This window comes from Solanum lycopersicum, chromosome 6, assembly GCF_036512215.1.
Source record: "Solanum lycopersicum chromosome 6, SLM_r2.1".
Lineage (NCBI taxonomy): Eukaryota > Viridiplantae > Streptophyta > Magnoliopsida > Solanales > Solanaceae > Solanum > Solanum lycopersicum.
The window spans coordinates 43,877,686-43,899,439 of NC_090805.1; the positions used below are offsets into that span (position 1 = coordinate 43,877,686).

At 33.3% G+C, this 21,754-nt stretch overlaps 2 protein-coding genes and 1 long non-coding RNA gene across 4 annotated transcripts; 2 read left to right on the forward strand and 1 right to left on the reverse strand.

The window, feature by feature from the left end:
- The first annotated feature begins 1,000 nt into the window (after positions 1 to 1,000).
- On the forward strand, positions 1,001 to 12,380 carry LOC101260736 (uncharacterized). 2 transcript variants are annotated; one of them, XM_004241724.5, is made up of 14 exons: positions 1,001 to 1,342; positions 2,613 to 2,749; positions 2,842 to 2,978; positions 3,296 to 3,438; positions 3,619 to 3,698; positions 4,746 to 5,003; positions 5,430 to 5,540; positions 5,769 to 5,891; positions 6,978 to 7,099; positions 7,183 to 7,252; positions 8,522 to 8,614; positions 9,625 to 9,752; positions 10,170 to 10,311; positions 12,007 to 12,380. In XM_004241724.5, the coding sequence occupies exons 1-14, from the start codon at positions 1,213 to 1,215 to the stop codon at positions 12,115 to 12,117; spliced, it is 1,785 nt and encodes a 594-aa protein (XP_004241772.1). In that variant the 5' UTR covers positions 1,001 to 1,212; the 3' UTR covers positions 12,118 to 12,380. The 2 variants fall into 2 exon arrangements, with proteins under 2 accessions (XP_004241772.1, XP_069155451.1); XM_069299350.1 differs by lacking the exon at positions 10,170 to 10,311 and having other exon boundaries at positions 1,079 to 1,342.
- A 531-nt stretch (positions 12,381 to 12,911) lies between these two features.
- LOC101260443 (uncharacterized protein At2g34160) lies at positions 12,912 to 16,562 on the reverse strand. The gene is made up of 5 exons (XM_004241723.5): positions 16,242 to 16,562; positions 14,905 to 14,953; positions 14,172 to 14,234; positions 14,026 to 14,090; positions 12,912 to 13,280 (listed from the first exon to the last, which is right to left on the reverse strand). The coding sequence occupies exons 1-5, from the start codon at positions 16,356 to 16,358 to the stop codon at positions 13,188 to 13,190; spliced, it is 387 nt and encodes a 128-aa protein (XP_004241771.1). The 5' UTR covers positions 16,359 to 16,562; the 3' UTR covers positions 12,912 to 13,187.
- Positions 16,563 to 19,057: 2,495 nt separating this feature from the next.
- Positions 19,058 to 20,135, forward strand: LOC101260148 (uncharacterized). Its single transcript, XR_011221789.1, has 2 exons — positions 19,058 to 19,262; positions 19,496 to 20,135. It is a non-coding gene; the product is annotated as an uncharacterized lncRNA (long non-coding RNA).
- The last annotated feature ends 1,619 nt before the right edge of the window (positions 20,136 to 21,754 follow it).

Genomic DNA, 21,754 nt, shown 5'->3' on the forward strand with positions numbered 1-21,754 from the left:
ATGCATAAATCACGTTTCTATCTCTATAAAGTGAGAGAAAATTGTATATACACATGCAAATACATATATCTTCGTTCTATGCACTTATAATTATATAATACAAATATTTTCCTGTTAAATTTTGTTTTGTCTTTCTCTCTTTCTCGTTTTATGCATACACAAATTATACAATTGATTTGTATACAATTACTTTCTTTTGTATGAGTATAATGAATTATACAATTGATTTCTATATATTTATGTTTGTTGTGGAATGCAATTATACAAACTCTACTATAACATATAAATATACATTTTTATATTTGTTATATATATATGTGTGTGTGTGTGAGAAAGTTACCATTTTTCGTATATACAACAGTATCATTTGAAAAACAAAGAAAGCACTAATATGTACAAAACTTGCGCATTATTTTGGAAGAAACAAGATATGAACCTAAAAATGATGAAATTACTTTGGCCAATTTTGACTATGATATCCCAAATCTTGCATAGGAACTCGTACTATTATGATATAATGTGTATTGATATATTTCGATTTAATTTCAAAGCTAACATTATATTCACGTATTAAATTAGGAGAAAGACGAAAAAAGTGAGTAAGATTTAGGAGAGAAAAAAATTATATATATATTTATCTCAATTTTAATTGAAATAAATATTACATCAAAATATAATTTATTTATCTCTCTCAAGTCTCATCTATACATTGTTTTTATCTCCTCCCTTTGCTTCTCTTATAAATTGTTGCTTTGAATTATAATCAGGCTAACTATTACTATTCATAATTATGATCCTCAAGTACTATAGCTATCTATGAAGACTCCTCTTCTGCTCCTTTAGTTTTTCCTTCTTTGGTTTCGATAGTAATATTGAAATTAAAGTATATCAAAATTTTAAAATCTGATTAATGTCACATATAAATAAAATTATTTTTTAAACTTGAACATATTAGACGAAACAATTTTAAGTTATAACCCTGCCAGCCATGACCAGCGGTATCATATTTGCGTAACAAACTGGCTACAGTAGAGAGGTTTGATTAATTGAATCGAAAACATAATGCGAAGACAAAAACGACTGGACCCTTGTATGGCCACGTCTGTCATTTTCTTTCGTCTTCAACAAATTGGCGCACTTTTATAACGAACGGAACCCCATTCTTCTCTGTTGATTCCAAACAAACAACTACCGGCAAAAAGGGGTTGTGAAATGAGAAAACTTTCTGTTTTTCTTTCTATCGGATTCGCTCATAGATCCTCTAAATTCCGCAGCAGCAATAATCATCATAACGCTCTTCGTTTTTACAGCAATATTTCCCCTTCTCCCTCCAAGAATCATGGTTAGTCCCTTTATTATTCTCTCTTGCACCTTTCTAAATGTGATTGCATACGAAAGGTTGCTCTTTTATGCGTTTTCTTCCACAAGTTTGACTGATTATCGAATTTTATCTGAGTTTCGGGTTTTTACCCTCTGGTTTCTAGTGAATAAGCTATGAATTCGGGTCTCTGTGAACTGGAATGAAGTGTAAAGTGTGTGATTGTAACCCCAATTATATGATCTAAACAAAGTATACGGGGATGATAAGATTTTCTAATTAAGAGAGTTTGTTGTGGAATTATTACGGTAGTTAAATGAATTTCATTAGTTGTTCGTCAATCTGATGTGAGTGACCTTCACTTTCTATCAAATTGAGCTAGAGTAGGGAGAAGGTAAGTCCGTAAAAATGTAGGGTGTAATGGGGAAATTCACTTGCATATTCATCTCATTGAGATTAGGCTAGTTTAGTGCCGCTATGCATCATCTCGAAAGTATCACTGATTGCGGCAATAGACGTGAGGCTTATCATAGATGGCGCTAGAAGAAGGCTCAATTCTTTATGTGGACAAGGCAATTTTCATGGTTGATCACCATTGCATCTTCCTTTTCTCTTTCCCCTCTTTATCATACCTTGCCACAACCATCAGTGGTGAATTCATAAAACACTGTGATTATGGAGGTGCAAGGCTCGAGTTAGTTGGAAACTTTTAAAATTTATTCTGCGTAAGAAATATACAATTTGGATGTGTTTTAGATCTGCTGCTTCCGTAAGCTTCTGCTTCGCACTTGTTTAGTCAAAGTGTATGCAGTCAACTCTGAAATTATGTATCTGTTTAGCTGTGTCCCATTTAAATTGATGAATAGGTAACAGAGTGTCCATTATAAGTTATAGAAAGACAAGGAGGCATTGGTGTTTCGCTTAACGACTGAAAAACTCACTGATGTGAGATTATAAGGGGTTGTGATTCCAAAATGCAAACGATTCAGATATCTAGTCTGGTTGTTCTATGAGAATGGAATGATAGATGAAGATGTTACACATAGTATCAAAATCGGATGGTTTATATGAAGTGATACTGGTGTTATGTGATAGAAGTTTGCATAGAAAAGTGAAAGGTAAGTTCTATGGACCTATCATAAGTCCAACAAATGTTATGAAAGATAATCATGTTCTTCAAAAGGTGCAAGTAGCACACCCTTTAACTGTGTACCCATTTGCAGGTTACTTTACTCTTCTCATCAACCTTTCTTGTTTTATAAGCTTGTTGAAAGTAACACTGCTCTTTCTTCAGGACTTCTTGCACATTACAGGAGTCTTGTTGAACAGGGAAAGCTGCAGCATGATCCTTACCAAGAAAAAGTTGCTACTGAACTAGAAAATCTTCTTGGAAGGTTGGAGCAATATGAAAAGGACATGGAGGAATATCATGTGAGAGTTTTATATTGTGATAATGAACTTTTATCGAAGAAATCTGTTCAATGTTGTTCCGAAGACTTTATTTTTAATTTCCATGCTTTTAGGAAAAACTTGCACAATGGGAGGATAATAGGGAAAGTCGGAGGCGTAAGCTTCTTATGGAGGAAGCTGAGGCCAAACAACAAGGTGCATTTAAACCAATAAACAAATCTCGCAATATTTTCCAAAGATGGATGTCTCGGTGAGTGTACATTTATCAACATTCTTATGAAAATGCTTACGTGCAACTTTTTTTGTTGGTCAGAGTTTCTTTACTTTAAATAAATATGTTTCTTTTTTTATAAACAAAGTAGACATTGTTTTGGTTCTCAAAGAGATCAGGAATTGAAGGGATAGGGTGGTCTTACCTTCTTGATACTTTGAATGTGTTGATTGTTTTGGTTTATCACATTCTCTTTTCTCAAGAAAAGATATTACCGACATTAGCATAAAGTATAAATTCAGTTGCTTCTTCTTCACCACCAGTAATTTAATTGGTCATTTTTCTGTTTGGCTCAGGAAACCTGAAGATGTGGAAGAAGGAGTCGGGAAATGGGTTTCATATCTCAATCGAGAGAAGAAGTTAGATTCACAAGTCGGTCGACGTCCTGCTGCTCCTCCAGCCCCCAAAGGACTATATCTATATGGCAATGTTGGGAGTGGTACTATTGCTTCTTTTCTAATTATGTTGCATGGTTGTTCATACATGCTGTACAAATTCATTTCATCCTCATTTTCTATAATGATGAAAATTTTCTTTTATTAGCTTCTATTAGCGATCAGCATCAGCCATTTTCTCACAGACATAAACAAAATCTGACTATATATTGGACCTCATTTAGGGAAGACAATGATTATGGATATGTTTTATAAGGCCAGTGAAGGCATTGTTAAACATCGAAGAAGATTTCACTTTCACGAGGTGAGTGCTTGTTTGGGCCTTATATTTTAACTTGATTTATAATATTCTACACATCAATCAATTGATCAAACTAGTTGGGGTCAGCTATAAGCCCTATATATCCATTCCAGGCTCTGAGGACCCATTTCATTCCATACTAGTCCGGTTCTACATATGCATGACAAAATCATCTCGATTTCCTGAAACAATTTAGTCTGTCCTATCCTGAATTTCTCTTCCTCAGAGTTGTGCTTCTAAGCAAAATGTCACAGGTCAAACAATTTGCAATGCAAGATTGTCTGCCCAAAAACCACAAATCCACTAGTAGATGACATGTAGTATCTGATATTATTTTAGCATGTAGAGAAATTACTGGTTGACCGACATTGTTTGGATACGGAAAGAAAATAACTGGTAGTCGTCTGAAGCTGATAAGAGGTAGCTTCTTAATAGGAAAATCTCCTAGATCTTTTTATGAGATGGTGCAATAATAATTAGCAATCAAAATATATTTGTCTACGAAGGATGAATGAGTAAGAATTCGATGTAATATGAGGCAAAGCATATTGGAGTTGATGCGCAAAATGATATAACCCTCTTGGCACCTGAATAGGCTACTGGATTTGTTTATATCTTCTGTTCCTATTCCACCTTTTTGCTTCTGTAGTGAAATTATCTTAATAGTTGTGAAAAATATTGCTTTTGTCAGTCATTGTTGCTGGCACGAAGTGGGCTAGGGTACAAACGAATTTGCTACTCTAGTACGGGTCCTGAAGCAAAAGAATCATCTGGTCTAATATCTGATTACTCTCTAGTAATTTGTCAAATTCTCTTTTTTTATTTCCAAGAAACATAAAGACTGGAATCTGTATAACATGTTTAACATTGAAGCATGTCTATTAATTGGCCAAATCATTATCTGTAGGTTTTTCTATATTGTAATGTTAATCTGCCTATGTCATGCATTTCGATACTTGAAATGATCAAACAATCCTATCAATCTGCTCTGTGGTCACAATATTTGTCATCTGCTCACTTCTGATTTATTCCAGATGTTACAATTGGCAGGCAATGCTTGAAATTAATGAACATATGCATAAAATTTGGAAGAGTCAGATGGAACAAAAGTCTCTGCAGTCAAGTATTTCTGGTTGGGTCATGAATCTTCCTTTTGATTCAAAAGTTAAAGAATGGGTAGCTGCTGAAGAAAGATATAAGCAAGAGGTGCACATGAAAAACATTCTTCTGGACGTAGCTGACAAGTTTCTTGTTAACCAGGCAGATCGTAGGAGAGGTGCTAGCATCCTTTGCTTTGATGAAATACAGGTAAATGCAGTTAGAATTTTTTTTTTTACAGGAATTTTCTAACCAAACCATCACACAGTATATTGTTACTGAACTTAAGAACGAGAAATGGACTAGGTTTTGCCAACTTCAAGTCTTCAGGAGCTGGCTTTATGAATTTATCAGACACAGTGGATCCAAAGAAAATGATTAGTAATTACCTACAGTTAATTCAGCTTCAGTATTATATATTGCCTCATTTAGTCTTTTAATGTTATTGTTATAAACACACCATCCAGTATATGTGGAAGTCTGCTATTATTTGCTAGAGTTGTCTCTGTCTTCTCTCTATTTGTGTTGTGGAATTACAAGTTACAACTCTCATAAAACTTGTAGCAACCTATTTATGCTGGGGTACATGTTATGAAGGAATCTGACTGAAGATTGCGTCTCTTTTTCTGGTGACAGACAGTTGATGTTTTTGCAATTGTGGCATTATCTGGAATTCTCAGCAGATTGCTGAGTACTGGAACTGTTCTGGTGGCGACCAGTAATCGTGCACCAACAGATTTAAACCAGGTGCATTTACTTCTGGAAAATCAATGCATTTTTCTTTTTCATTCTCAAAGGGTATTCCATTTGCATTTTCATACTCAACTCGCTTGATTTTTGTTGCAAGTTTAGATTTGGAAGATGAATAAAATGGAAATCTCTGATTCAATGTGCTTGAGACATTGTTACATTTGTCTGTGACGTTTTTTTTTCTCTCTGATCAAGTATTTATTGCGACATTTCTTTGTTAATCAGGATGGCATGCAAAAGGAGATCTTTCAAAAGCTACTAAAAAAACTTGAGGAGCATTGTGAAACTGTTCTAATTGGCAGTGAAGTTGATTATCGCCGCCTTATTGCTCAGAGATCTATAGACCAGGCAAGATTTTAAGGAAATTTTACTTGTTTCTACTCCCTGATAAACTAACATAATATGTGCTCATATACACACCTTGTCTCCTCTCTCCTGTATAATGTGATAGTTGAATCCAATTGTCAGCAGTAAAAGCAGGCCTCTTTCGTGTGGTTAAGAAGCTACATCTCTCCAAGTGTGGGGGAAAGTAGAACTTTTGAGGAGAAACATGGACACGCTTAGTGTAACCAATCCCAAATCTAGTAGAAGAAGGCTGAACGATTTAGATAGATCTACTATAACTTTGTATGTTATGAATTACTTGGAGACTAATATTTTACTGATTATGTGATTGGCCCTCACACTGACACTGCATTTGAAACAACATTAAGTGCAACCTGATTATCACAAACGAGTTCCATCTGAGGGGTATCTCAAAACATCATTTCTTTCAATAGTTGTTCAATCCATGTAACTTCAAAGTTGCAATTATCATGGCTCAATATTCAGCTTCACAACCTCACTTTGTTTCTTGTTCGTCCAAAATACTAAATTGCCTCCAACTAGCTAATAAAGAGGAAAGAGGACAGAGGGTTTCTTTGTCTGATCCCCCCTATGAGTATTAAAAATCCCTTCAGGTGCTCCATTAATAAGAGCAGGAAATTTCACAGTAGAGATACATAATTTCACCCACTTGCTCCACTTTTCCCAAAAACCCATCTGCCTTGAGATTCTGAAAAGAAACTCCCAATTGAGATGGTCATATGCACTCTCAATGTCAGATTTACACAAAATGCCCTGAGATAATCTCGATTCTTCTACTTTATTATCTACTTTCACAATTTACTGTATGTCTCTTGGTCCTGTTTCTCAAGATGATGATTACTTTGTTAACTTTCATCGTTTTTTGAGCATAGTCATGGTAATGGAAATGAACTATGTAGTAATTGTTACAAAAGGTTATGGCTTATATCCATTGCTTGAATGTCAGTCTAATTTCTAATGTGATTATCTCTATCGTAGTTCTTAAGAAATATCAGTTGCATGTTATGTATGCTTGAGGATGTTAAGATGCATTTTATTTTGATTGATTTTCCCATTATGCAATTTCAGGTCCATTACATTTGGCCTCTAAATAGCAACATTAAACGAGAATTTGAGGATATCTGGAATAAAATTAGTAAACAGGCCGGAGGAAGTATCATTTCACATACTATTCCTGTGATGTTTGGAAGGTATTTTAAATTAATCCTTGATATTTTTCAAGTCAGAAAAAGCCCTTGGATCTGTCATATGATAGTCCTTTGCTTTCTATCAGAACATTAGAAGTTCCTGAGAGCTGCAATGGGGTGGCGCGGTTCAACTTTGAATATCTGTGTGGTCGGCCGGTACTATGCTCTTGTCAGTCAGGATGTTCCTTTTCTTTTCTCTATATGACTTACTTATAGTGGAGAAAAAAAAATCTGTTAATGATAGACTTATTCTTATCTGTTTGTTTGTGCTTTTGCCACTTGTCATCATGGTCAGTACATGCGTATTTGTATCAGTCAGATATAGGCACTTGTCAATTCTTGTCATTTATTTGAGTACCTAAATAGCATTTTGATTCGCTACTTGATACGACAATCTGTCGTGTAAGAGGAGTGGGCACGGTATCCCATTTAAAAAGATCATTTATGAATCAAATTGTTCTTGTAATTTCTACTTATATAATGTAATGAACTTCTAATTATATTCTAACTTAAGCCTAGCCTGTGGTGACATGAAATGTGATTAATAATTATAATCATGTGATTAAAGGTATTTATAATATAGAAATGTGATTAATAATTGTTTCAGCCCTAACATTTACATTAACTCAAAAGCTCCAGATATTTATAATATAGAACATTTTCAATCCCCTTTTTCTTTAACTGCATTCAAAATTAACCTTAAATTAAGTTAGTAATTTGACTAATGAACTGAAAATACACAAGAGGCAGCTTAGGCTTCTTTCAGCTCGGTTTGATGCATGAACCCATAGATAAGCAAGCACCATACTGTGAGAATGATCTGATACATATATCAAAACAAATACATGACCTGGAGAAAACTAAGAGAATCGGTGTATAAGAAGCCGAATTTTTATCAAATTAGATGCTGTTATAAAAATAAAGGATGAGATGAAATATCTGTAATGCTGTACTTGATGTTGCCAACTGTAGAACTTATAGTTTCATTTCTCGAGACTTTTGACATGTTTTTTTCAGGTATTAGGTTGATAATCTGGTTGCTATTTCTGGTTTGGATAGTACTCGCTTAACCTCTAGTTATATCTATAGTTGACTAGCTGGAATTCTGAAAGTTTGGTTTCATATACTCTGATGGTCTTTGTGTTGTTCCATTCAAACTGAACTTCATCAAAGCTAGAACTGTAGAGGATACAAAAGGAGGCACCATAAATAGAAGTTCAGTGATGTCTTAGATCAAAGGTCATTTAAATTGAGATGAAGTATGGGAGTTCTCAGCTTGAACTTGAATTTTTTGTATTTCATATTGCAGTGTTCACAGTTTTTTCACCTGATCGTCGATCTAATAGGAATAAGAACAAGACTGTATCTTTAACTTTGACCTCATACAGAATGCTGTCTTATTTAACCTAATTGTGGACATTTCAGCTAGGAGCAGCAGACTACATTGCAGTGGCTAAAAACTATCACACTGTTTTCATTTCTGATATTCCTATTATGAGCATGCGTATCCGTGACAAGGTACCATCTTCAACATTCCTTACTAGATATGCTAACTAATAGAAAATAAGTTAAGCTTTGACTTACAGAGTTTGCTGCTTGTCCACTGTGTCTTTAAACTAAACCGTAAGATCTTGCCTCTGTATTTACTGGATAGATCTCTTGTTTTCAGGGTTCATATTGAAGGGAATATAATTGCTTTTGGCCTTGATATGTCTGAGATTTTCTTGTGTTTTCAGATTCATATCAATTTCCTTGACTTTTTGATGTTAGATTGGATTCATCTCTTTCCACTAATCCCTTTAGTAGCTTCTTTTTGTTTTCATTTTTGAAAGATGCATACATGACATTGTACACTGTGTCTCAGAATTCAGGTTGGAATATGAATTTAATAATGTTAAATAGCTTAATCAATCCTGTCTTGTTAATACCTTCTTGGTCCCCCTTACACTACTTAGGCCTCTGAAGGTTCAAATAGTTGGTCAAATTTTTGGCAGACTAAGTGATTGAGGTGATCTAAGACTCGTGTTCAAGAGTTCTGATTCCCAACCCATGCTATAGATTGGACGACCACCACACCTAATACATCAAGGCAGGAACATGAAAAAGAAGAATATGGTCAAGGGTTTCGTGAAAATCACATATTTTTAGACATGACAAGTATAGCATGAAAATGGGTGGCTTTGGGGGGCATGATTTTGCTCGAGTTTCCTAGTTGTGTGATACCTTGGTTCCCTGTATTATTCAAAGGATGGAGAGAAGTGGTAGCACTGGTAGGTAGTGTGGACGATGTAGATGGATAGGGGATTAGTTTAATGCCTCTTAGCTATGGGAATATGTAAGCATTTTACTTCTCTTCTATCTTTGTGTGTTCTGTTCTCAGCATTTAAAATCTATGTTTTGCACCTGTTAACATATTTTACATTATATTCATATGCTTTTTTTTTTAAGATCTTAGTCCTGCTTTCATGTTTCTAGGTTGTTGCATTATTTTATATGTTACTGCTGATTACAATGTTTCTCTTTCTCAGGCGCGAAGGTTTATTACCCTCATTGATGAATTATACAATCATCATTGTTGCCTATATTGCTCAGCTGAGACTTCAGTAGAGGATCTATTTCAAGGAACAGCAGAAGGAACACTTTTTGATTTGGAAAGGCAAGTGTGTTATATTGTTTCACACTCCTAGGTCTTCTGGTCTACTAAGATGGTCTTTATTATGTGTGTTTTTGTATCACTAGATTGAATGGCCGTTCTGTTGCAGTGAGAACTAATATCTCCTAGATGATGTTCATCAAATTGAGAAGAATCTCTCTGAAAGTTGAGATTTTATAATGTGCTTTAGATTGCATGGAAGCTACAACTGTTTAGTATCTCTCCATCTATGAGTTGATTTCTAGTAACAATCTAGGCTGTGGTGTTACCCGACACACAAGTGTGGATGTACCAACACTAAACACTAAAAACTAAAAAGCAGTTACCTAGGGTATTCCCATCTAGTTCCATTACAAGAATAAACTTTGAGATTTAGTAAAAGGATTGAGATCAATTGATATCAGTGTGCTATTTGCACAGCTTCCAATTTGAGACAGAGATAGAAGGTACAAAGCTCCGGCGAGATGTTTTAGCCGAAGGCAATGTTAGTTCAGGAGGTGCTCCATCTGGCATTACTACCATGCTATCTGGTCAAGAGGAGATGTTTGCATTTCGACGAGCTGTAAGTGATTTTCATTGTTATATGCCTCTGTTTTCTTCGTCTCAATTTCTTTAGCTATGGGCTCACCTCGGGAAAGGAGATAGGGTTGAACGCCTGACGTTGAGGAAATAGAACTCGAAAAATGCTTTCCACCGTTCCATATTGGAAAAGCTCTTGAGTTAAACAAATATTGAAAATCTCTTAACCCTTCAGAACTTCCTGGATTTCTCCTTGTGAATTTCGTCTTAGTTGGATTTTCAGCCTTGGGCGCATCATCATTTACTTATTCAAAAGGAAAAATAAATAAGTTGATAACTATCACTCGATAGTGTTGGTTTCTTATTGGCATATAATTAGAGTAACTTTTTTTCATTTACTACTTTACTTTGGCTTTCTTATCGATGCTGAAAGCATTAAAACTGTGATCTGTGGTACTATTATTTCATCTTTCATTGTCTATAGGGGTTTCAAGCTATTATCCGTAAAGGTGTTAATATCAAGGCCTGGTAATTGCTTTATCTTGTCATATTAGTAATATTTTTTAGCAGCAAAAGAAGGAAGAGGGAGTTGGAAAGGAAATGTGGAAGTTGTGAAAGTGCACCTAACAAAGGGTATTGGTATCTTGAAAATTTTTTGCCACCACATCACAAGTGAAGGAAGATATTTGAACTTTAGATTACCCAGACCCCTTTGAACAACAAACTAGCTCCCAAATCTTCAAATGCTCCTCCAACCTCAGTTAGTACCTCTCGGTCTGAGTAGAGCACTCATCCCCAGTTCAATCTTCTCTGCTATTTTCTATGGATTTCAAACAGAGAAATAATGAAGGTTAGTGTTTTAAAGACAAGATTTAGTGAGAGTCTTGAGAGACCTTTGGTAGAGTCCATTTACCAAGCCTTGTAGTATTAAGAGTAATTTGAACCCCCAAAAATGAATCCAACTAGCTAGCAAGCCTCACGGAAGTCCTCTTCAGCACATGGTCCCACAAGTTATAGGAAAAGGTTTACCCCCTAAGGGGACTCCAAACAAGAAAATGGCAATTTGTGATATTGCCACATGCAATTGAACCGTGTGACTATTATTGTGACCCTTAGGTTGGTGGCAGCTCCTGTTTGTTTTCAAGCCACAAACAACCTTAAAGACATTTAGAAAGGCGAGGATTAACAGAGCTCTTCGAATAATCACAAAAAGAACAGTAGCATGAAGCCATGAACAATAGAAACTTTGACTCACTTTAAAAACCAGCAACCTGTTACACTTGTCATAGGCATTTTCAAGTTGCGACTAATTCCATTTGACATCTGTTTTAATCTTTTTCTTAGTTTAGCATTTCTCTTTACATTTTATAACAGTTTGAAAGAAAAGTTGATACAACAGTCCACCATACCGAATAGAGAGGCCTAAACAGAGTCCAAAAAGTAAGTAAAAGCTTATGATAGATCCAAAGTGAAAAAAACGCAGAACTAAATTGGAAGAAAAAGAAATTGAACTGATTACACCTGGTTTGGTTGCGTGGTAACAAACATAAAACAGAAAAAATTGAACTGATGTAGCACGAAAGTCTAAGTAAAAGCACCAAAATCAGACCTTTAGACAACTTTACTATTCATTGACAGTTCCTGAGTTTTGTAATGTATGGTACATCTGTTAATTGCTAATGCTTTTCTTCATACACGACGAGGATATTGTGTTGAACGGAAGATCCTTTTGATGCAGGTCTCGCGTTTGATTGAGATGCAGACACCTTTGTACGTTGAAGCAGTTCAGCATGTCCATCCCTATTTTGATTCTTTGCACAATGAGTCTGAAAACTATAGTGTCAATTAAGAGCAATGGCCTGTGTAATTAGGTTTATATAAGATCTTTGTCGAAAATTCTTTTCCACCCTTCCAATTGTCTTGCTTTTAGTCTCTTTTGGGAAAGACAGGTTCGATAGTAAATAAAAGGAAGTGAACAGCGGGACAAACATACGCTAGTCCTGTAAGTTTTCTCATGTGGCATTTATAAACAAAATGTCACAAGAATCTTGTATCTGACTGCAAAGTTGATTTCTTGGTTAGCTATATCAATAAGAGAGGAAATTTTTCTGATGTTTCGATAATTAGCCATCCATTCCAACTCCTCCTTCCCTTGCAGTGTGAAGAGAAAATTAGAAACCTGAGAGGCCTTCTGAGCTCAGTCCCAAAATATGAAGGTACGTATACTTGGTATGATGATTACATGAGTTGAGCTGAAACAGAGCAATGAGGACTCATATAGTCAGCCTATCCTATTTGTTGGGACTAAACGATCCCTTTTAAGTACTGCCATATGTGTGTGAATAAATTAAGCTCAACTCAATACATCACCGATATTTAGAGATGTGTGATCCTAAATGCAAAAGTTGATGAACATATCATTTTTGTAAGAGAATTTTAGTATGTTCCTTAAAGATAACCTTTTTAAGTTTTCGTTAGCCACAGAAAGCATACGCACTCTAATCCCACAAATGTAGTCTAGAGAGGAGAGATGGTACAATGTAATTACATGGGGCAACTGTGACAGTACTAATTGGTCAATGGCGCTGCACGATAATGATCAGTTAATTAGGTTATGGCAGAATCCTCAACCTTCATATCCAGTTGTTAAATGATAAAACTACCAGACGTAAATTAAGACCACATCACTTACAGTGAAGATAGCAGCAAGATGTTTACATCTAACAACACCTTAGATAAACAAGTAAACAAGAGGCAAACACATCCAACAAATAATGAATTTTAAAGTAAACCATGCTGCTTTTTTTTTTTTTTGACTTTCCAAAAGATCAAATTAAAGGCCATAGAGAACCCAACAGCTGAATGCAGTATAGATTGGAATAACTTCAATAGTCAGGAAGAGAACAGATTTGGAAATAATCAGTTCTGCTGCTCCTCATTGTCCCCGTTTTGCTCGGCTTCTGCAGCCATTAACTCATCAAACTTCTCAGTCTTGCCCAGCACTATTTCAATCTGCATCAAGCAAAGATGATACATAAGACAAAAACCCTTGGTTCGATTATAAAAAAGACACTACCACAGATTAGGTGAGGGTCATTGTTCGGAGAAGGATTTTTTTTTAAAAAAAAGATGGATTACGAACCACATTCAACACCCACTAGCTCACATGAATTCAACATTGGTTTGAAGAGTATAAAGTGGAAGAGGAACACGAAAGCTGTAAAACCCGCATCTATATAGCCATAACATAATACTGGCCAGATTCATTATTTCCATCTCTGCTGTTGCCAAAGGAAAATGATTTATTTCATTCTACGGCTTTCCAAAACAGGAAAACAACAATGGGCAAAACCACAAGAAAATGCATTTAAGAGGGGATGTAGCTTCAACAGGCATGGGAGTGTAAACTAACTTGCAATCAGGTCTAAGATAATCACATGGGACAAGACACATTTTGGTGAGCAAGAATGTAAACGATCACTAACCCTACCATCTATTCTACAGCTTTTGTAAAGTTCTGCACAAATCCAAATTCAAACAGAGCAAAATGAGTACACAACATCAACTACCTCTTGAACACCTTACTTTAACAAAGGTCAATGCTACTATTCTTCGGAAACAATCTTGAGTCCCAAGCTAACATTTACCATAAAAACCTCTATAACATGAGTTCCATTACTCAGAAACCACCAAAAATGAAGCAGACTAATGCATCAATTGACCAACTCAACCAACTTATAATGCTTCTGGAATTTACCTTTGCTTTTGGTATTGGTCGGGCTCCTGGTTCGTCCCTCATGTCCACAGTGAGTGTCCTGATCTCTGCAGCAAGTAACCCTCAAAGTTAGATGACAAAGATTATAAAAGAGATGGGGGATGGGAGTGGAATAGGAGAAGCCTCACTCTTCTCAACAGCAAATCCATTGTTCTTCAGAATTTCAGCAATGGTAACCACTGTGGAAATAGCTGTAAACATATGGAAAAGATTGTTAATCCTTTAGAAACTAAACAGCAAGACAATTCAATTATTAATGAATTTTCAACATAACACCAAAAGGCTGAGTCCACAAAAAACATCAAACTGAACTGTACTGCCACTCTGCATTTCTTTTACTTAATAAAGTTTACCAGCAAGCATGAGGAGCCACATCAAACATATTATCGAGCACGTTCTGCTTTTATGTAAAAGATCCCTGGGGAAGCCACAGGAATAAGGTTGTGATCAATCAGAATTCATCTCAGATACACTAAACTACTTTCTATGTTTGAACACCATGATCCTTTTTATGCCAGAAGTTGGTTCAAAATTGTTCAAAAAGATATCACATCCCTGGTAAAGTGTGCAACACTGTGTATTTTACTCTTCTCATACACAAGAAGCTGCAATACTAAACAAGGCATTCTTGAGATGGCAAACAGCATCACACATTGCCAAGATTGAAATTCACCAATCATCAAGAAAAAATCAATTGGGAAAATGAAGTGATAATGCCTCCACAGCCAAGTTGTAACACCATATATTCTTGATGTAAAAGATAGCATAATCACAATTAGTGTAGAAGACTCATATGACATTAATTATAAGCAAAGGGAAACTACAAACTAGCACTCAAATTTGAGGGTCAAGAAGATTTACCCATCCCAAGAGCAGAAAGTTCCACTTCATTGTACTGTTGCATATACCTCTGCAACAAACATACCAAATATCTCAGGATACTAACTCAGACCAATAGCAACAATTATAGATCTGGTGTAAGACCAGGAAAAATTAATATAGATAGTCATATAGCTAACATTTTTCAAGATTTTCTAATGCATGTTATGAGCTCACTTGCATTTGGAAACAGATTCAAACTAAATATTTCAAGTCCTGTGTTAACCCTCTAATTGTCACTGTATGGGGTGAAATTCTTCAAATACACATAAAGTATCTTTTGATGATTAATACTAATGAAATGCCTCAATTGTAGGTTTGAATATTAAATCCGGATCCTACACATACTCACATCTCTTCCATTACAATTGCTCTAGATTTTGTGAACTCAACTGCTACAGCAAACATCTAGAACTTGAACCACATTCTTTTCTTATGCTTCTCAAAAGAAAAAGCTCTCCATATTACAGAGAGAAATTTTTCTTTAGTCACCCAACTCATCAACTAATTATTGTAATAAGATAAGCAATTTTTCTTCAATCAAATTAACTCTTATTATAATTAAACCCAGGAAAAAATTTGATAAAACCCAGGAAACTAAACCTCCGCCAATATAAGCAATCAGACACATCGAATTAACAAAGACCCTGGTTTTTTTTGGTTTTTTTTTAACAAAGACCCTGGTTATTGTGCATTACCTATTAGCATTTTGCAGGCCTCCCACTATGAGCAATATCATTTGACAATGTAAGTAATTGCTTCCGCTCCCTCAAAGGTAAAATATCTTTCAGATTTATAAAAAACAATATAAGGAGAGAGAAGCAATGACTGAAACAGTATGCAAATTCCAAGTCTTCAATTTACCTTTTATCACATAACTCATCAACAAACAACTCAACAACCATAACCAAATCTCATTTTACAATGCAAACAACCCTAACCAGAGTACATTATCCGGAAGAAAAAGACAACCCTAACCAGAGTATCACATCATCGATCGGCAAGCATATATGCTTTAACCACAAACCCAATAACCATCAAATTGAAACAATTGCTTCTGATACCAGATATTTGCAAATCTAGCTGTTTCATAAAAACATCTACAGACTAAAAAATTTTAATCATTCTTAAACTACGTTCAATTACCCAAAATAAAATTCCACAAACTTCGCCAACGGATACACAGACTACAATGTATGGCTTTATAACATGGAAAAACAAGTAAGCAAATTAAATAATAGCATAAAATACAGTAATAGTGTAAAAACTCCTTATGATTTCAATGTATATACAAATTTAAATGAATTTAAAAAAAGCACCTTTGAGAGATTAACATAAAAGAAGAGTGATTTCTTAGTGTTAGAAACTTGGATTCTGTTCTTCTTTTGTGTCTCTGAGACACTCATCTTGTTCACTCCCTCTGTGATTCCTTCCATTAATTTGTTGATTTCTTCTTCTTCTTCTTCAGGAAAACCCTAATCAGCCTCCGTTCCCTTTAAAAGGTTCCGTATAATTTGGGGGAAATTATATTCACAGTAACAGATAAACCTCGGGTCATTACCGGGTCATATCCACGTGCTTTTAAGGGTTAGGTCCCGTAAACGACGCCGTCTTATGACTCTTTGATTCTTTTATTTTTCAAATGTACCCCCCCCCTATTCTTTCGAAAATTATACTTTACACCGTAAATAATTTGAATTCGAATAACTTTTAATATTTAAATTTTTTATGTTATTAAATAGAACAGAAATGATTTTTCTTTTACTAAAGCTTGTCCGTTATTCATAGCTTGACTTTTTTGTTATTAGATAGTGCGGATCATATATATAAAACATCAATAATAGTTGGGATTTGTTCGAAAATGAATGTTTTAATTTGTTATTCAACATAGCCTTAAAATTGGAACTTCATCTTCTTAGTACTTAAATTTTTTTTGTGAATTACCATTTAAAGAACTTTCTTTTTTCTAAGAGAGGAAATATGCAAAAAAAAAATTAATTAAAATAGTTTAATATTAAAAGGGTAAATTAGTTAAAGTATAATTTTATAATATTAAAATAGGTTTTAAAATTACTAAAATAAAATAAAATAAGAGACATAAGCTTAATATTATAAATTAAAAGTGGATATGTTAGTGTTACAAAACGGAACTTTGAGGGGAAATTTTGAAATAATCATATTATTTATTGGTCTAAAGTTTGATTAATAACTCATTGTTAGATTTTTTAAAATTTGGAATCCTCAAAAAATTCTATGACCACTATTATTCAGGTGAATTTAAATTTGTTTACAAATCACACGATTATTAAGGTACAAAAAATTCAACTAAGAAAACGTTACCAAGGAAATCAATCTCTTATAACCTATTTCATGAGACAACACCTGTTACACCAATTCAGTCATCCTTACATATAATTAATGAAATTATAACCATATATTTTTTTAGTTCTATAATTGATTTTCAATAACTTTTTCTTTATTTTTTCTTCTTCTTCTATCCAACACCATTCCACATCAAATAAATATTTACTAAAGTATATAGTAAATTATTTTCTTCGTGTATGTTTAACAATTTATATGATTTGGTCATCCCTTGCATGTAGCGTTCACTTGCACGATCCTTAATAATCGCTTGAAAAATTAACTTTATCCAAAATAAATAATTTTTCGAAATATGATAAATTAACTATATACGTTAAACTATTAATTTTTCTTAAAACTAGAAATAATCAATGAGAAACTTATTAAAAAGAAGGGTTGTTTTTTTTTTCAAAAAAAAGTAACAGTAGTACATTTTAAAACTATGAAATAATCATTCATTGTAAATTATAAAAAAACGTGAAAGTCATTTATATTATAATTAAAAATAGAGGAAGTATTATTTGTATTATGCAGTGTTTACCTGCTTTTACAGCGTCATCATTGTTTAAATGTTAGGCTATTATAAGAAGTTTTTTTTTTTTTAGTAACGTCTTATTCACAATTACAGTATTAAACACGTTTCTTTTTTCTTTATTATATGTAGAACTTGCATTGCCCAAGCGTGTAGACAATTAATGAGAAAAATCAATATACTAATATTGACCTACTTGTATATTGTAATATTATTCATTATTGATGACGATGATACTATATTCTATAAAGGTGTGTTGCGCATGGGACACGGTTAAATAATTTGCAAATGTATTAGATTGTATATTCTACTTGTTAGGTTACGGTTAAAGTAATTTATAATGAGGTTTATTGTTTGGATTTATTTAGAGCATAGTATTATTACAAATAATATAATATAAAAAAGAGTTTCAACTATTTTTGATTATTATATAAAATGTTATGACTTATCGGGCATAACAAATTATATGTCACTTAACTCATATAGAACTGATAGAAGCACAAATTCAATTCATATGTCTTACAAAACATAACTTAGTTCAAACATAATTTGTGCCGTTAGAGATATAGTTCAGTTACAAAAATCACAAAGTTATGTCTTGCAAAATATAATTTATTTCTATGAAAAACTTATACTAGGCAAGATTAAAATTACCTAAATTTATATCAAACGAATCAAATAACTTACGTTAGGATTAAAAAAATGGTTCTCTAAACTTGACATACTTTAAATAAAGGCAATAGTTCAGTTGGTACCTTTTTATAATTTTGACCAATTATTTCTACTAATAAAGAACAATTTCAGAATTCATAAGTTTATCATTCCATAACAATTGTTTTTTAACTCCATTTGGCTATAACTATATATTAATTAGTTCTGATTAAGTAATAATTTTATATATATATATATATATATATATATATATATATATTCGAACACATATAATATATTTATTAAGTCAGTGTAAACACTCAGTACCGCTAAAAAAAAATTCACTTTTTTTTGGGGTACAGCTTATTATTATTATTATTATTTACCAATTTTACGTGTATACACGAATATATTATAACTCGGCCGCCATAAACTTTGACGTAAACAATTTTTATTGTGTTTACACAAACTCCCAATAATTATAATAACATTTAAAAGATGTAAATAATTTTTTAATGAAAATTTACCATAATCTCTCTATCAAGTACCTTATTATTTCATATAAATTAATATTCGTTCGTATTATATGGAAAATCAAAACTCCCTATCTCCTCCTCTGTTCATAAATACAAAAGTCGTGTTTGCTTGACCATAATTTTTAGGTGTGAATTTCAGCTGTTTTCCATATTCAGAATCAAACGAGGATAAATTAATCGAGCCAGAGCCAAACAAGGCTCTATGAAATGTATGTGGTATTCAAATTGTTGATCAGTGCAATATTCTCGCAAAAAAAAGGGTAAAATTTATATTGTATCTTTTTTTTTTTTTCATAATTATAGGCGAATTTTCAGAAATTGAAATAAATGAGTGTATAGTATATAATATCTTCAGTATTTAACTATAGGAATTGAAGTTGGTGTAGCTTCACCTATTTTTCATTAATGGTGGATCTGCGCGTTAATGCTGATTTTGTGATTTGAATTTCAAATTTTCGAAGCGGTTATCGTGTGTTGTGTATATGTATTGAAGGAAAAAATATAGGTTACAGTTTTGAGGCGAGTAATTTGAGGCATGGAAGCAGAGACGGTAATGAGTAAAGAGGCGGCGGCAGTGGTACTAGCCGGAACTGAAGCTAAATCGGCAACGGCGAAGGCAAAAATGAACGAAGTGGAATTGGTGAAATGCGAGTGTTGTGGATTGACGGAGGATTGCACGGCGGCGTATATAGGGAGGGTTAAGGAGCGGAACGAAGGGCGATGGATTTGTGGACTGTGTGCGGAGGCAGTGAAGGATGAAATTATGAGGTCATCGGAGAGGCGAATTGGGAGAGAAGAGGCTCTGAATCGTCATATGAATTTCTGTAGCAAGTTCAGAGGTCTAACGCCGTCACCGAATCCGAAGGACGAGTTGATATCGGCGGTGAAGCAGTTGATGTTCAGAAGCTTGGATTCGCCGAGATCAAGTCCGGTGAGAAGGCGCCAAGGTCTGATTCGATCTCAGAGTTGTTTTTCAATTGATAGTTGAATAGGAGCGATCGCGATAATGCGTATTTCAATAAGCATATATTTAAATTGTTGCAACTAAAAAGCTCGTGTTCAAACGTTAGAAATTTAAACCACTGGTATGACTTCAGAGAACAATGAAAATGAATGAATTTTGCATTAGATTAGATGGTGATATTGAAAGATATTATTAAGGCAAATTAGTACCCAAGGGTGTGTGCATCTTTTCCACATGTTAAAGCATACCAATTTCAGAAATTAAATTGGTTAATGCATGTGGAAATTTAATTTTCATGCTGTTCTCATTTTTTGTTTACATATACTTGTCTTGGATAACTTTAGACTGAAATTATTCTTGATAAAATTTAACTTCAAACACGATGTTTAAGATTTCATTTGTCTCAACTTTAGCTATATGTAGTTGGAGTTCAATGTTTAAGAAAACTAGGTATGTTCCTCAAAATTCAACTCTCTTTTAAAAATTAAAAAACTCCTAAAATCTTATGAATTCTTTCAACTTTTGATTTTTAAGATTTTCATACAAGTTCAATGAGATAATTGTTTTTTCCTTATTTTTTTTCTAATTATTTATAATAGATATAATTGTTAATCGTATTCTGTTTTCATATATTTAAAATTGATATAGTACGAAAAAAATAAAAAATGTAGTTGAAAATGTAATTAAAAATAATTGTAAAGCATAGTATTCAGGTTTCGTATAATTATAAACAAGTAGTGTATTTCGGTTCTTTTTTTGTTTTCGTCCGTATTCTGTTTTGGTTGTAAATTGTATAAACTATAGATAACGCATGACTATTTGAATAAGTTGTATTCCTTAACGAAACAAATATGATCAATGTAATGTATGTTGTAAACGTTTATTCTGAAATGCATAAAGTTTCAATATTTGTTTTGTATACGCATATATTAAGGGACTTCTATGAAATATGAGGAATTACTATTGTGAATACATAATATTTATAACTATGATGAAATTTTGTTCATAACATGATGATTGTTATGTATTCAGTAAGTGATATTACTTGAATAAAGTTTTGTTCATAACATGATGCAAGTACAATTGTGAATACATATATTAGTTACTTAATCCTAACTTTGTTAACAATTCTACTCCTGACTTTATTAATGACTTGGGAAGTTTTTTTGTAGTGTGAATACAATAAGAATCACTGAATAAACACATCTGAATCCAAAATACAATAAGAATACACTAAATACAACTAATATGTATTTACTTTAGAAACATACAAATAGCATTACAATGTGCATATTTACTTTACGGATACAGACAATGCTCACACAAAGTACAATTAGTATAAACACATCTGATCCAAAATGACCCAAAATGAATTCATTAACAATAATCATATACCACAAATACAACAAATACATAAAAATTCCATAGCATACAACACAATTCTAACAAAAGTTTATTAATAAAATCTGAAATATCATAGTCATGTAAAATGTATTCATAAATTATTGAATATCTACAAATGTAAAAAAATATAAAGGGATGAATAAAAAATGATACATTATCAAAATTAATAAAAACTGACCCCAAAATACAACAATAAAATAACAAATGAATACAAAATACAAACTAATAAATATTGCACAATGTACATAACAGGAAATTTACAGATATATTCAACTACACATTGTTGAACAAATTGTTCTTTGACTTCAACTCAACATGCAAAAATCTAAACATGCAAAAATATTTAAATACATCTTCATCAACAATTTGGTCTTCTCTGTCATT